The 15,812-nt window shown below is 38.9% G+C and overlaps 1 protein-coding gene across 2 annotated transcripts in view; it reads left to right on the forward strand.

Annotated features, from left to right (window-relative positions):
- LOC149181300 (uncharacterized) overlaps window positions 1-15,812 on the forward strand; it is a 78,597-nt gene that overhangs the window by 23,837 nt on the left and 38,948 nt on the right. For both annotated transcript variants that reach the window (XM_089416550.1, XM_089416549.1), the window contains exon 3: window positions 8,292-8,329. In XM_089416550.1, coding sequence (XP_089272676.1) covers window positions 8,292-8,329 — 38 coding nt within the window. The remainder of the gene's footprint in view (window positions 1-8,291; window positions 8,330-15,812) is intronic.

A 15,812-nucleotide genomic window follows, 5' to 3' on the forward strand; every position in this document is an offset into this window, starting at 1 on the left:
GATTGAATGCATACTGTAACAAAAAAAAACTTTTGCTGGCAAAATGTGTTGAATGTTTAAAACGTAGTGGCAGAGGACTGAGGTATGCTGGATTATACCACAGTTAAAAACGCAGTGGTATTTACAATGATATCAAGCGATATATATATGGGCGGTATCTCAATGTAAAAAACAGAAGCAAAATCGCAGTGGCACCATAATGATATCAAGTGATATATATATGGGTGGTATCTCAATGTAAAAAACAGAAGCGAAATCGCAGTGGCACCACAATGATATCAAGTGATATATATTATGGGCGGTATGTAACAACGTTCAACCAATGTAATACGACCCACCAAACTGGGAGTAGATTACGGATATACCAAGATTGCGCTGTTATATTACGGGATATGGATGTGGAGTTGAAGTATGGGAGGAGATTGCGCTCTGATATGGAGGTGTGTCATATCGGTGAAACCTTAGGTGTGGGAGCAAAATAATGGAACGCATATAAATATATACCAGAACAGAAAGTAGTATTCCAGGACAGCAGGTGTGATGTCGCTTGAGGATGGCAGTATATGGGCAAGCACAGTTAGTAGAACTACGTGCCTGAAGCAGAATACCATATCAATGGAATGCATATACTGTATATTATTGGAGTAGAACTAATGGAGTAGAACTGTATATCAATGGAATGTTGGTCAACAAGGTCTGAGACAGCGTATGCATTAACACACCAACATATCATTCCAGCGTATCACTGGCATAGTCACCTCCACGCTCACCGCACCATTCTATCAATTAGAAACAAAATGAAATCCAGGCTTACCACTCTTCCACTTCGGCGCTCTCTAGGAACCATCCTTCGCCAACCACTCTTCAAGTTCTTTTCTTCTAGGTTTTACCGTTGGCGAAACGTTCTCCTCGCTTCCATCGGAGGTCGACACGCCATCTCGCACCTTGAGCAACAGATTATACCTTGTCAGAACAATGGATTATATGAATCAAGATTATATGTCAGGGCAGCGCAACGTTATATGCAGGTGATAATGAATAAAAAACCGGTCAAAGCAGAGCAGAGGGGCAACGCTCTGTATGCAAGGCAGAGCATAGCCAGACTAGGGAGTTAAAGGTAGAGGGAAGCCAAAAATGGCACTGGCTCTGATACCATGTCAGACTAGGTAGTAACTCCATGAAATCAATCCATATTATTCCTTCAGGTTGGTCTTTATTATATACATGAGGGAGACTGTTCACTTCATCTCCCGATGACTGTTCATATTTCTTATTATTTATTTATATCAATTATATTTATTCACCCAATCCTGATGATTAGGTGTCAACACAAACCATATCCAACTGTACCACACAGGCACCTCAACACATGCTTCGTTGCATGCCTTGTTACAACCATAAATTGGCTAGCTTCCTTCACTATATCCATCACCATAGCTACTTTTTGGTCACTCTGACCGGGAGCTCCCTCTGACATTGAAGCAAATACTCTTGTGGCAATCCTCACTACCCCCTCTACCACTATTGCTCCTTTTGTCATTGAAGCGTATCCTGCTATCTGGCATGGTCCCCTCATAGAAGGCATACCACTCCTAGAGACCTCTTGTCTCTGAGCATTTAGTTTGACAATCTCAACCCGTGACATCCTCTTGGAAGACTGCTCCTTCCATTATGCTTGACATTCTGTTTCCTCTGTACTGGAAGCTCTTTTGGTCATTTGGCACAGTCCTGGATGTCCTAACAACCTATACAATCCTCCCTCTTGAACATCAATCACTCCTGCTGAGCCTATGCTTGAGCGCTTAGGCCATACAAGACCTTGACCATTTGGGGACTTTTTGTTCGCTTTAAGTTATTGGAAAATTGAAGCATATCAGAATCCCTTAATGAAGCATCACACATCTTCCATTTTAAAGGAATCATCTTTGAGCCAAGCATGGATAGACTTAAAAAGGAGTCAGAGGCTTCTCATTATCTTCTTCCATTTGAAAAAGGATTGGGAAGTGATTAGAGGAATCGCCCCTAGAACCTACCAAAGAATTATATCTTCCAACCTCTTCCATGGCCTCCCTAGCTGCAAGAAATCTATCAAGCCTCTTAGGGATCCCATTTCTTCCCCTTTTAGAATTCCTCTAAGTGGGTACTACTTTCACAAGCTCCTTACGTGCCAAGTTAAACTTATTTTTCTTTTTTTTTGTAAGTTCGGTAGTGGTGAGGCTACATCACTGTCATGTCTAAGAATAACACCCGAATAAGGTGGGGAATTCAACCGATGACTTAGCATCTATGAGTGCCTTTACAATGCACCTGTTCACCGTCTATCCAAGACCCCGTAGACATCTACCAAGTTAAACTCCTCAAAGAGATGAGAGTAGCAGTTCACTAGAAGATCAACCCTAGCGGCCTCTCCCTAGAGCTCCCTAGAATTTGGGGTTAGATTTAATTATTTGCACACCCCCAATTATATTGTTACCTTCTAGGGTTTGTTGATCCTTTAACAATTCCCAATAGGTTTTTTGGTCCCCATATGGACCATATAAATTTACAAATTTGAAAACCTGATTGGGGGCCTTAACTCTTCTTTCTAGGATGATACCTGTAGAGATGGCATGTGTAGAGGTAGCATCAATACTTGAATTCCACTAAGACCTCCAAAAAATCCTCTCCATCTACGAAATAGAAACACCAATTTTTCAAGAAAGAATACAAAACATCTATGGCCTTCACACCTAAATACATTGTTTCTTGAAAGAAAACAACATCTGGTTTATACACAACACAAGCTTGCTTAAGGGGTTGCACTTTTGGCGAACCGTAACCTCTCTTACTGTTAATGAGAGTATGATTATTGGGTCACCAATTTTTGGGGCTTTCCTACTCTTACTTCCACATTAATGCTCAACTATTTACCCTTGAGAACTTCTTTTGATGCTTTTGAGTTAGCTTTGGAAATATTATATTTTTTACTAATAGGAAAAGGTTTAACAAGAGTAGAAGCTAGGCCTCCCTCCACATCCACCCTTGTTATCCTCCAATTGAACAACCTTTCTAAGTTGTAGTTGGTAATTATATCGCAAACATGGTTTAGCCTAAGGGACACCTTTCCAAGGGTTTGGTTGGATTCCATCATGAGTCAGAACTACCCCTTCCAAATTGTTAAAACCTTCCACAACCTAAGAATGGGATATAAGGGGTAGCGTTTGAGGAAACATATAATGTATTAGATGTAGAAAAGATACTACCTGTTACTGCACAAACTAGTAGGGGACCTAAAGGGGTTACTATGAGGACAACTGCGAGGTCAAGGACAACTATGGATACTTAGCCCATTGTCACCACAACTAAGACTCCCTACTCTTTACGAACTTTCACCGATGGGAGGAGACCCGGTAGTTGGGAAATCACTTATAAAGTATAGATCAATGAAGGTGTGGAGTGACCCAAATGGTTCCCTTTCCAGAAGAGTTTGAAGGATAGTGCTTGTTTGCCCTTTAAGCGACGGACTTGATCTTCGAGGGAATGGGGATGAGGATTGGAGGGTTGAGGTGGAAGGATGAGACCTATAAGGATGTTCTTAATCCGTAAAATCCTCTTGAAAGCTTGGATTCTTGAGTAGTCCATGACAAATGGGCTTTGGTTAATAATGGGACCACACGAGGCCAAGTGGACCCAACCTAGGTTAGGGGATGGATTTTGGCAACCAATGATGTTCTTAACCTGGTCATGGTGAGGGGAAAGGATCAAACAAGAATGTTCTCCCAATGATGTCAAATTGATCCTACTAGGTTCTAGCCTTGGGAACACCTAGGCAAAACTTCATCCTAGAGATAGGGCTTGAGGTATTAAGAGATTCCACCATTAGAATTGTTTCAAATTTGGAGGAGAGCAAGGGGACCCACCAATGCAGTTGTATCTAGGATATTGGAGTCTTCTTGTGGCCAGTTTCTCGGGAAATTGATGCCCTAGGTGACCTAATGAGGCTAGACCTAGGGAAAAAAGGGAAAAGGGGTAAAAAGAGGGTTAAAAGATCACCCTTTTTGAGGGACCGTTGCCTAATTCACTTGGGGATATGGAGTCAATTATAATAATGAAGAGGGATTTAGTTTCTTGTTCAAGGAGGCTCCAAAAGTCAACTTTGTCCGATGTTAGAGGAAAGAGAAGAAAGGTGACTATCAAGCATTTATACTTCGTACAAATGGTGCAATCTTATCAAGATAACATGATCTCTAGGACATTTTATTCATCTAACAATGGCCCACACAACAAATAAGCTAAATAGACATATAATTCCACATTTCATACATGCAACAATTAGCCCTAATTATAGTGAAATTCAAATGTATGCAGCAACAAGAAAATAGTGTTAAATTTTCACTTACAATGTTAGAGAGTATATCCAACCAACATCACATTTGCAAATAAGAAGCTCCAAGATAGAAATGGCCCAAATCCATACATCAAAATTCATCCATCATCCAAATAATCCTCCAAGGAAAAAGTGTGAAACTCTCTAAAGAAAGAGAGATCCCAAGTCAAGTGATGATCCAAATGAATCCAACTAACTCATATTTATACACCAATTAGGAGTTTGATTTAGCTATTGAGTCTACATTAGCCCCTTAAAATAAAATAATGTGCAAATGACATAACTTTGGTGACAAGCCCACCAAACTAGCTCAGAAATTAAAATATATGCCTCTCAAGAGGACAAATAATAATCTATACATGTCGTAGGGCCCTCTAAGAGGGTTGATGAGGTCCATGGGTGCCATAATCAAGAATAGGACCTTTAAAAGCAGTGGATAAGGGGTTGGCCCCTTGTAATAACTTGTGGTGCTCCAAATGACTGTGGGGGTACACGAGTGTCCTCATGGGTCTCCAAACAAGTCGAAGGTGCCTGTAGGTTGCCCTCAAGGGCTAGGATGACAATGTAGGAGATGCCACATCATTGCAGAAGTCGTGGATCATCTGCCAAGTGTATGGTGTAGATTTGGGGTCCGCTGGGCATGATGGATCAGGTGCATCCTCCTCGTCTAATAAGTAAACCACGAGCAATCTTTGAATGGCTGTGGGAATCCATGAAGTGCAATCCGCTACTATGGAGGCCCATGGCTCTCAACGCTCTCCTATATGTGACAATGTAGTCCTTTAGAGGATTAGGACCCCGTATATGGAGACCAAACCCCAAATGGAAACCATATGTAATCCTGCATAAGATCTAATGTTTCCCCTAGGCTTCCAATACAACAAGTCATTAGAGAAATCAAGTGAATTAACTTACCTAATCATGGACCACAGGTGGGAACTTCATAATGGCCTACCCTTCCATAATGGGCTTTGGGTGTGCTAATGTCCCCTAAACTCCCAATGGGGTTAACCAAGTATCCTATTAGATGGGTTTTGCTTCTAAAGGGATAATATAGTCAAGGTACATCCGTCAAAAGGTGGTGGCATGTGGCAGATAGGTGAATGAAGTAGGGAATGAGAGGGGATAGCCCTGGGTCACATGCTGGGGCATAGGGGTAGCTAATAAGAGGGGAGGCCACACTTGGGTTTATAAGGTGTAGGAGGGAGCAATTGTGGTACATGAGGTGCCTTGACCTTGATTTTTCCACCCTTCTTTCTATGCCTTTTGCCTTTTTAAGATTTTCTTTGATTCACTGCTTGGGGCTCAAGGGGTTAGCACATGATGTATAATATATAGCAGTGAATTCCCCCCTTTAGTTGGGGTGGTTCATCACCCACCAGGGGTTGGGACAATCATGGGTTCCTATATGATGAGGAAGGTTCATAGAACCTGTTGGAACCAGGGTGATGGCCATGATGGTGGGGTACAACTTCATGTAATAGCTTTTGCCCACGTGCTAAATGCTTTTGTCCTGTCCATATTTTGCATTTTGTGGTACTTTTCCTGTTGAATGTGGCCATATATTCTTTTGACGTTCTTTTTAGCTGCATCAACCTTCGGGCTTGATTCCAGGCCATGACCCAAGGTGTGGGCATGGGGAATGGGTGAGCTAACCCTATGTGGACCCGATGGAGAAATGTGGACCTAGGTGGGAGAAGTGATGGATGGAGTAATAATGAATGGACAATGGGGTAATATAAGGGGATAAGGGTGTTGGACCACACAACCAAAATCATGGTTTCCCATGAAATACGAATCCTGAAATCAAGTGGTCAGTAAAAGAGATCCCACGGGACTAGACTCCAAGGTTAAGTCCTAAAAGGGGGTCTAGGGGACAAAAGCACAGACCTAACCCATCCTTTCTGCCAAATCCCCCCATTAATCCATACCCAGAAGTGTCCATGATAAGTAAACTACAAGACTCAATTTCGAAATGACAAGGCAGACCTTTAGCTTTGGGAGGCCCACCTTCAAATATATGATCATGGCAGATGGGCGAGGGGCCACATGGCTGGCTCAGGTGGTGGAGAAATGGCACAATGAGCTAGTTGATGGCTGCAAGGGGCTGCTGGTTGCCGGCTGAGGACCATCTTGGAGGAATTTTTTCTCCTGGGGATATTACCCACAAAATGATGGGTAACACTACCCTCATCCTCAACTGTGGGATGGCAGTACTTGGCATACCTTGAACATGAGTCAATACCTCTAGAGGCTCGTGGAATGACCCCTCCACTTCTTTTGGGGTTGGATCTAGTGTCAGTGGGATTTCAACTTACAAATGACCTATGGACAAAGAGATACCATCCTCCGTTAGGGCTTCAGATATTGTTTCCAAGCCCTTCTCCTCCCCTTGGACCTTATGTGAAAGAGGAAAGAGACTTACAATCTCTCCAAAGATGCTCTAACCCATATATGCTACACCTTGAAGTGATGACTTCCAATAATCTAACTTTTGAGTGAAAGAGTAGTTCCCCCATTCTACATTGTTTTTATCGGAAAACCCCTCCTTAGGTTAATTTTGACCGAAACCTTGGCCATTCTTTTGTGATGGTTGAACCAAGGATTGCCATCTAGAGCTACAAAGCTACCTGTAGAGTTTGCTACTGCCTCAAATGATGGATCACACCATAATTTTAAAGGAAAGTCTGGGATAAGGACCTATACTTGCTAGATAACCGTAGGCTTGCCTTGGATCAAAGCTAGGTTGCCAAGGTTTTAATACCACGTTGGATGGTGGATGGGTCCCAAAGCCTAGAGCATGAGAGAACTCTCTCGACATCTAGTTCACACCTCAATTCAAAGCACAACTATCCTCTAACCAACAAATGAAAACATGGAGAGTAGCTCAACAAAGGCTTCTTGCCTTCCTCTAGCCAACCTTGAAAGGGCGCTCCAGATATTGACTTCCCATAACCTTGCCACCAACCAATGCCAATTTCAGCAGAGTTTCCAGCGTTTCTATGTGGATATCTAGGCAAACAACCATCTTAATCCTTCCTGGTCTTTGTCTAATATTTTTGAGCTTTCTTTGTTTCTTGGCAATACCCAACTCTGTTGGAAAACTGGAGCTGAGGTGCCCTAAACATGGAGAACTCTTTGGAAGTGAGGTAGACCCCAAGGAATGACATGACCCGTCCAACCTGCACAAAGTAAACACTGCATTGGTGTCTGACTTGGGCTTCAATGCCTCGGCTGAGGAATGATTGGAGGGTCTAGTATGGGTTGATTGTGACCGCCCTTGTATTGGCACAATCCTTTTGGTGTGAGTCCTTCGCCAGATTGATAATAATAGTAGGAGCATTGTGCTAAACCTCCAACAGCTCCTCATGTGTTTGTGGGCTAAAATCCTCACCCTCCCCATAGTTCACAAGCTTGAGGTCGAGGTCCATGACTCTGAAAGGGATAGGGTTTAGGGATTGATGGGTTGTCTCATTGTTGGGCCCCAAAAAACCCCTTGGAATTACAATTGCCACAATGAATTAACAACATTGCAGCTGCAATGTCTTGCAAATTAAAAAGAATAATCCAACATTTTAGGGGAGTTCCATTGGCCTTTTGAAATTGGAAATTGTATTTGTCTTTACCTGCATTTCATTGTAAGAATAAATTGTATGTGCGGCATTTCTGACTTAATTTGATTTGTTTATATCTTAGATTTAAACACCTTATTTCTAACTTTTGTCTTTGTTTTGATTTTCTTTATAGTGTTGCTCATTGTTCTAGTTGACAAGTTAATTGGTTCAGCTCGAATAGATTTGTAAATTAAGAATTAAAATTTCTTTATTCTATGCTTTAAATTTTCAGATTTTCAGTTAGAAAACACATGTACTATTCTGTTTCTTGGATGGAGTAATTTGACCCTCACAATGTTTTTCCTTTGAAGGTGTGTGAAGATGGCAATCGTTCATGATATTGCTGAAGGTATACTTAAAAAAAAGCTGTCATTTTATATCTCCCTATTTCTTTCTTCTTGCAAGTGCAAATATTACTTTGATTACAGTGGAGGGTGATTGTTTACAGAAACATTTTCCTAATAGATAGTACAATGCAATGCATACTTAGGACCCTTGATTGTGTCATCTTATACATTATTAGCTTTCTTATGCATTGGGAACATTGACTTTTGTTACATTTTAAAGATTATTGAATGAATCTGCTTTTTATATTTTGGCTTTTAGTCCTGTTACCTTAATGCTCATGGTGGGGCCCAATTATTAGTTAACTCACTTCCTCAAAGAAACATACTATTTTTATGAAAAAATTGTAAAACAGGTTTTGTACATCAAATCCTTTAAGCTAATCAATTGGTGACTAGCTGAGGTTTTCACAAAACAAACTGATGATTAGCCAAAGATTTTATTTATTTATTTGAGAATGAACAATTAGTTTGAAGGTCGAAAGCTTCTGAATATAAGGCATCCATGTCTTATATCGCTTCTTAATGGTGAGCATTTTTATCAACTACTTCAAGTTTATGTTGTCATCTGATTGAGGAAATAGTTTATGAGATTTAGAATAAGATTATTTCTATGGAATGAACAAAACATTGGTAGGGGTGTTTAATTAAGCTTTACACATTTGAATGGAAATTATGATAGATAGTAGTGTTTCCTTCAATTGGACTTCTGGGTGCAATACTCTTTTGAAAGTACAAAGGAGGCGCCAAGTTTAAACAATTTGATAGTGCGTGGCTCTAGGCTAGATATTTGAGAAGAATAGATCTACAATTATAGACATGTTAAGGGATGTCGCCTATACAATTGGATGTCAAAGTGTAAATTTTGTTATCATTAATAGAGAAAAAATTGCAAGTGATGATTTGACAACTTTAAAAAATTAAATATTGGTTTGTTTGGATCAAAATGAAGAACAGAATTGACAAATGAGAAAGAAAATAAAACAAAAGCTTAATGCCTAGTTGTGTTGGGATAATGTCAACACACAAATATATGCATGTACATGTGTTGATTATTTAATGTTAATGTTATGACATGTAACCAAGTGTAAAATGTAATATGTCAAGGGTAGTGTAATGAACTAGAGAAATTCTGCCCTAGGGTTTCATTAAAATCTCCCTTTTCAATTTCAATAATTAAAATTCAATAGAATAAACATATTCTTTGGTCAATGGTGCTAACTTTCTCAACAATAGGCTTAACAAAATAATAACAGACTCAATCAATGCAATATTCCCAATAGTCCAATCCACATAACCAAATAATTATACTAGAGCAATTATTATAGGTCCATACAACAATATAATCCTCATTTGACAATGATCAAAGTGAACCGAGTTGATAGTGTAAGAAACCCTAAACATGAACCCTATGCGAATTCAAACTCCCTCAGAAACGCACTAAATCTCTATCTTTGGAGACCTGCTTCACTATTTCACCAACCAAACTGAGATCCGCTGCAATTTCGGGTTCAATCTTGCTACAGGAGCCCACTACATGACTTCGAGCATCAATTACAAGATTGTATAGGAGTGTGTGTCCACCAAAAAATATTCAGTCAACTTCAAAACTCAGTTTCCTTGGCTGTAGGCACGAATCTCACTTTTCCACCTTTAGAAACCACGTTTGCTCATGGTGCTCAGACCTCCCTCGAACCACTTTTGTTCTTTGATTTATCACGGAATAACTCCCTGATTGTGATTTATCACCGAGCGTATACTTTGGGTTTTAGAATGTGTGGACTATGTCATAAGATACATAAACAACATATTTAAGATTTCAAGGCTCGATCTAACCAGTTTTCATCTACGACTTAACTCTCGACCACATCGCATGTAAACAAATAAGGCTCAATCTGCCTAGTTTCTTGCTACGTTTTAACTCCAGAACACATCCCACTTAAACAAATAGGAGTTCAACCTTAGCTGGAGAGGAATACTTCGTTGCCTTCAGGAATCTGTCTATTTTGGGGATCGCGACCTGCTTCACGATTCACCAAGATTTGGTTGTCAATGTAATGATCTGCCCAGACATTAGTTTCAAAAATAACTCGTCCTGCCTCAAAACTCGATCACAAAATTTAATTTTGGAAAGACTTTGCTTTACTTATATGAAGAGAAAACCCGTGTCAGAACAAGGTAGACAGATAAAATATGCAAAGAGATTTTTCAATGTGGGTGGAATCTTTCACCGCCGAAATTGATTGGAGAGAAGGGGTTTTAAAACCCTCAGAGCTTAGCTCAAGAAATCAAATGATATGATCCACAATTGATGATGATGATGATTTGATATCATCTCCTCTCTATTTATAGATATCTCCATGGGATTCAAGGTGAGAGGGTTGTGGGTGCAACCCTTAGTTTTAGGTTCTTTTGCCCCAACTGACCCAACTTTAGCCCCAAATTGGGAAAAATTAGATTTTTACCTCTTTACCAAGACTATAGCTTGCGGGGTCAGATAGGCTATTTCGTCCCTCATTAATCTTCAATCTGAAGATGACATTACAGATAGGTGGTTAAACCATTGCAACCTCCCATGGATGCTATAAGTATGCATTGTATGTTGATATGCAAGGTGTGTGAGAGAGATGTCTCTGCAACAACATCAATAATAATAGTTTATCATTTTATTTTCTCTCTAACTCAATGTAAATTTCATACATATGTGTCTTTGGTAATTTAATTGAGCTTAAATTACTGTGTAAATTATTGACCAGGGCTTGTAAACTGATGAAGTGTATGTGCACCAGTTGTGCTAGAATTCTTTATTAGGTGAGTAAATTTTCAAATTAAATTAGGATGTTTTCATGCACATGTTTTATCTAAGAAATTGTCACTCTTGCAAAAAAGGAAAATAACACACTGACATAAATAAAGCTAAATTGAAATGCAGAAGTAAATAGCAAAATCAAATCCAAATTCTCTTTACGCTTGCAAAAAAGAAAGCTAATCTAACATTGCAGAAATAAATATCACACCAACAAATCGAAATCTACTTCTCACTGACAGAAATGAAACTAAGTCTTAAGTGCAAAATGAAATCACACTGGCAAATCTAAATCACACTGATAAAGCCTTGAAAGAATTATACTTTTAATTCCAATTCAAAATTAAATGATTCTACTCTAAAATTTACATGTGCGTAATAGTTCCCTTTTGATTTATTTTCTTCATCCTACACACAAAAAAATGATTAGATTTGCGAAAGAAATCTTCAGCAAACTTTGTTACAAATTCTATCCTCACTGTTACAAGCATTCACTGGAAATCGAAATTGAAAGATTAGCTATGATAATCTAATGCTACCAAACTACAATACAAAATTGAATTATTAACTAAAAATAAAATGAGACCTTACAACTCCTAGGGGGCTCCCCTGCGAGTTGTAGGTATGCAACGATCAACATAGATTAAACACGCATTTAAACACAACGCACAGAGGAATAACAAGCTCGCTTTAATAAATGCAAAGAGTATGTCAAAATAATAATCTGTCTGTCATCGTCGCGCTGAGAGGCAGGTTTTATAACCTCCTTCATTAAACTATTTGGAGATTTCTAAGCCTATCCTACTCGACAGAAGTTCTAAGAATAACATAAGATAACATAAAATAGTGATTCTTCATGATTTTCTATCAGAGAAGCAAATCATGAGGCAAAATATCAGCGTCATCCTTATTATTGATCTCCTCGCTCCCCTGATTCGTCTTTGGCTCCTTTTCCACTAGGTTGACTTCCATTTTGACCTGCTCATATGCCATCCTTATCATTTTGCTGGGTCATGGAGATAAGTGGATATCGTCATGCCAGTTGTCAACTACCTGTCCATACATTTCGTTCCTCAATTGCTATTTCGGAACCTACAGATTATTCAAGTAAGCTGCAAAATCGATCATTAGCTACAGAATTGATGAAATTCGGTAGCTTATGCAAATATCAAATCAAATAACAAGGAAACAATGAAACTTTGAATAAAAGATGATTAGGTACTTGCTTTTGCCAATAACCTTGCAAGCTGACACCTTATTGAGATTATTATGGTCAAAAAGGAAGGAAATGGAGTGAATGGGGTTTAAGGAAGGTGTCAAAAAGCAACAATTTTGGTCTTCAACAATGTGCATCCTAAAACATTAACATGGTATTGAAGCAATATTGGTATGGACTCTGTGACTAGGATAGTTCTTGAAGGAGCTTGAGGTCATAGACATCAAAGTTATTATGTAAGTCAAAAGTTGAAAGTGGAAACGCAGAGGCAAGTTAAAATTATTTTAGAAGACTTCAAGGAATGGATTTAAAAAAAAACTTAGATTCTATTGAAACTATTGATGCTTTTAAAGGTCTTTCAAAGAGAAAAAAAGGAAAGATTCAAACAACAACGTTTGAACCATATATCATCAAGGAAATTTTTATCATACAACATTTGCCAAGAGATGTGGGTGTATGGGTACAGGTAAGGGGATGCCATTTTCAAAATATAGTCACTGATGCGGGGGTACAAGTATGTCGAAGGAGACACAATAATATTAAAAAAATGCAAACTTAAATTTCAAACTTTAAATTCCAAAATAATAAAATGGTAAATAGTGAACATTAAACAATTGTTTGTATCATACATTACTCAAAGATATGTTTACCATTAAGAGTCTAGACTTTAATCACAATTCTAGGGAGAGTTGTAATGGTGTAATCTAGAACTAGGACTTGGGCCCTAGTTGCCTCCCTATTGTTGCCATGGCCTAGTTTGTGGTCCTTTTTGGAATGCCTGCAGGCTTTGAAGGCCCATCTTTGTGTTGAGAAATACTTAGGGCGACAATTATTGTTGATTTCTATTTTACTTGATAATTGCTTGTGAAGTTATGCTGGCTTCTTATTACTTTATTATGTTTTGTTCATCAAACAATTACCAAAGCCATAAACCATGAAGATCGCAAAAAAGACAATGAACACAAGAGATAGGCTCCAAGTGAGGGCAAAACCCTTCCAAGGGGAAAACCCATAAAATCCTTCTTCTTATAGAATCAAATCAAATGAGAAATCCAAGACCCAAACACCAATACAAAGACCTCCCACAAAACCCAAGTCAACCATCCTTTCAAGCTTCTCCAACAAGTCAAAGTCAACGATAGTCAAAGCCTTCCAAACTTGCACAAACTTCAGATTTTGTGTCCTCAGCAATAGAATTTCGGACCTGCAGTAGATCTGCAACTTCGGCCTCTATTCACACATGTGAGATTTAGGGCATAAAACTTGTCTGTAGAACTTCACTCTCTCTCCTTGCCTCCTTAGACTTTCCCTCTTGCTTCTAGGCTCCTTCGTTGGTATTTCTCTTTCTTCTTGGCACAAAAGTCAAACTTGCTTTCTTGACATCAAATGAGGTCGAATTTTCCTTTATTTATACACATCTAGGAGGTCGAGTTACCCCTACTAGAGCCGACTTGATGTCGTGGGTGCAAAAAATGGCACTTTTGACTCAAATAAAATTCTTTTTTCCATTTTCTTTTCAAAGTCCAAATGGGACTTGACTCTAGAACAATAATTTGACTTATGACAAATATTCTTTTGACTCAGTAAACCCTAGAAGCATGAAGAACATGCTTGATCTAGATGACAAATCAATTTGAGCATGAAACCCATGCTTATAAAATAATATTTCTTTTTCTTCTTTTGATCTTTACATGAAATATACAATAATACAAGTATAATAAAAATTATGAAGACCGAACCTAGTTACATTTTTCAACACTCCCTCTTAACTAGGGAGGTATTCAAAATTACACAACAAGGTACAAGGATACTCTCAATTTGAAATATTCTCATAAGAGTCAGATTGATAAGCCATCTTCAACATCATGACCAACATTGCCAACATAGCAAGGCCTTGACTAACAAGCTGTTAAATTTTGATGATCATGTTCTTTGCTTAAGTCAGATTCCAAGATAGCCTAGTTTATATTTGTTTCAGACACATAAATCATCATTACATTGATGGTAATTGAAGAACGAACATAAACCATAAATGCAAAAGACAAGCCAAGACAAGAGAAGATAGAAATTTGGTCCAAGCCAGGGAAAAACCCCAAGATGGGGAAAACCCTTGATCAATCTTCCTTATTATTAATATCAAGTGCTCAACAGAGAGAGTACAATAATTCTCGGTCAAAATTAGCCTGCCATATTGCATATAAATAGAAGGCCAAAAAATAAGAATCCTGAAGAAGACAAACTGGACACTGAAGTCAAACTATTGTAGAAGCGTGATCTAGATAGGGCTACTACTGCTATCTTACTCAATTGTTTTTTCCAATGTTCATCCAAAGTGGGCTGACGATTTGGCTGGGAGGAAGTGGGATTAGCAGAGGTAGAGGATGAGAAATAACTTTGGATGTTTGTTCTCTTTGTTTCATTAGATTGTTGGCCAAGAGTAGGAGGAACATAGACTTTGGATGTTTGTTCTCTTTGTTTCATTAGATTGTTGGCCAAGAGTAGGAGGAACACAGTGAAAGGGGTCATTGGTGGAAGGGATAGAAGAAGAGTCTTGAATCTCATGATCATCATGCCCACTCTCTTTCATGGCTTGTAATAATTCTCTCTTCCTTGAAATTTCTTCTTGGATGGCCTTCTCCCTAGGCTTATTCTCCTCAAACTTTTCAATTGGGCAAGGTATTATGCCCTAATAGGACCTAACACTTCCTTTGGTGCTTCACATGGCTTTACTTGGCCTCTTATCCCAGCCAAGTGTTGTCTCAATCTGAGAATACCCCCACCTCGAATAGATTTATCGCAAAATTTGCATATCATTTTTCCATCAATCACATCACAATGAGCCCATGTAGTGCCCTTGGCTTTTGGAGCCATGTTGGCTTGAAATAATTAAAATTTGCATATAAATCTGCCATTTAAAAAAATTGCAGTTAAGAAAAATGGAAAACCTAAGATAAATTTAGCAAAAAAATGCATATGTAGCCTACAAAATTTGATGGCATAGAACTAGAGATTTGATAAAAAAATTTAATACATGGACAACAATGAAATGAGGAATTTTTCAAGTGAAAATCCTTATCTGGAAATGCAAACTAGCTTCCTAAGAGCTCCAAACTATCTCCAAATTAGCTCCGAGTTCAACTCCAAGCCTCCAAGATGACTACTCCAACAAAAACTCAACACTCTCCAAGCTCCCAATCAAACTCACAAAAACTCCAAATGAGATGTGTGAGGCAAATGAGGGGGGTGAGCTCCTTTTAAAGGCTTGGAGAGGGTGTCTTTGGAGCGAAACAATCCTTACTTTCCCTCTAAAACACCCAGGAATCTTCCGAAAAGAGTCTATGTGGGTCTGTCACCATCTGTCGCGGCCTTGGCAATGAACCAACCGTTTTATGACGGAACTGGCCGGTTTGACCATAAACCGGACGTTTCCATCATAAACCAGCCTGTTTGGTCCGATTTTTGTGAT

This window comes from Pinus tabuliformis, chromosome 3_2 (genome assembly GCF_031772625.1).
Source record: "Pinus tabuliformis cultivar Carrire ecotype Pingquan chromosome 3_2, CPIR1, whole genome shotgun sequence".
NCBI lineage: Eukaryota > Viridiplantae > Streptophyta > Pinopsida > Pinales > Pinaceae > Pinus > Pinus tabuliformis.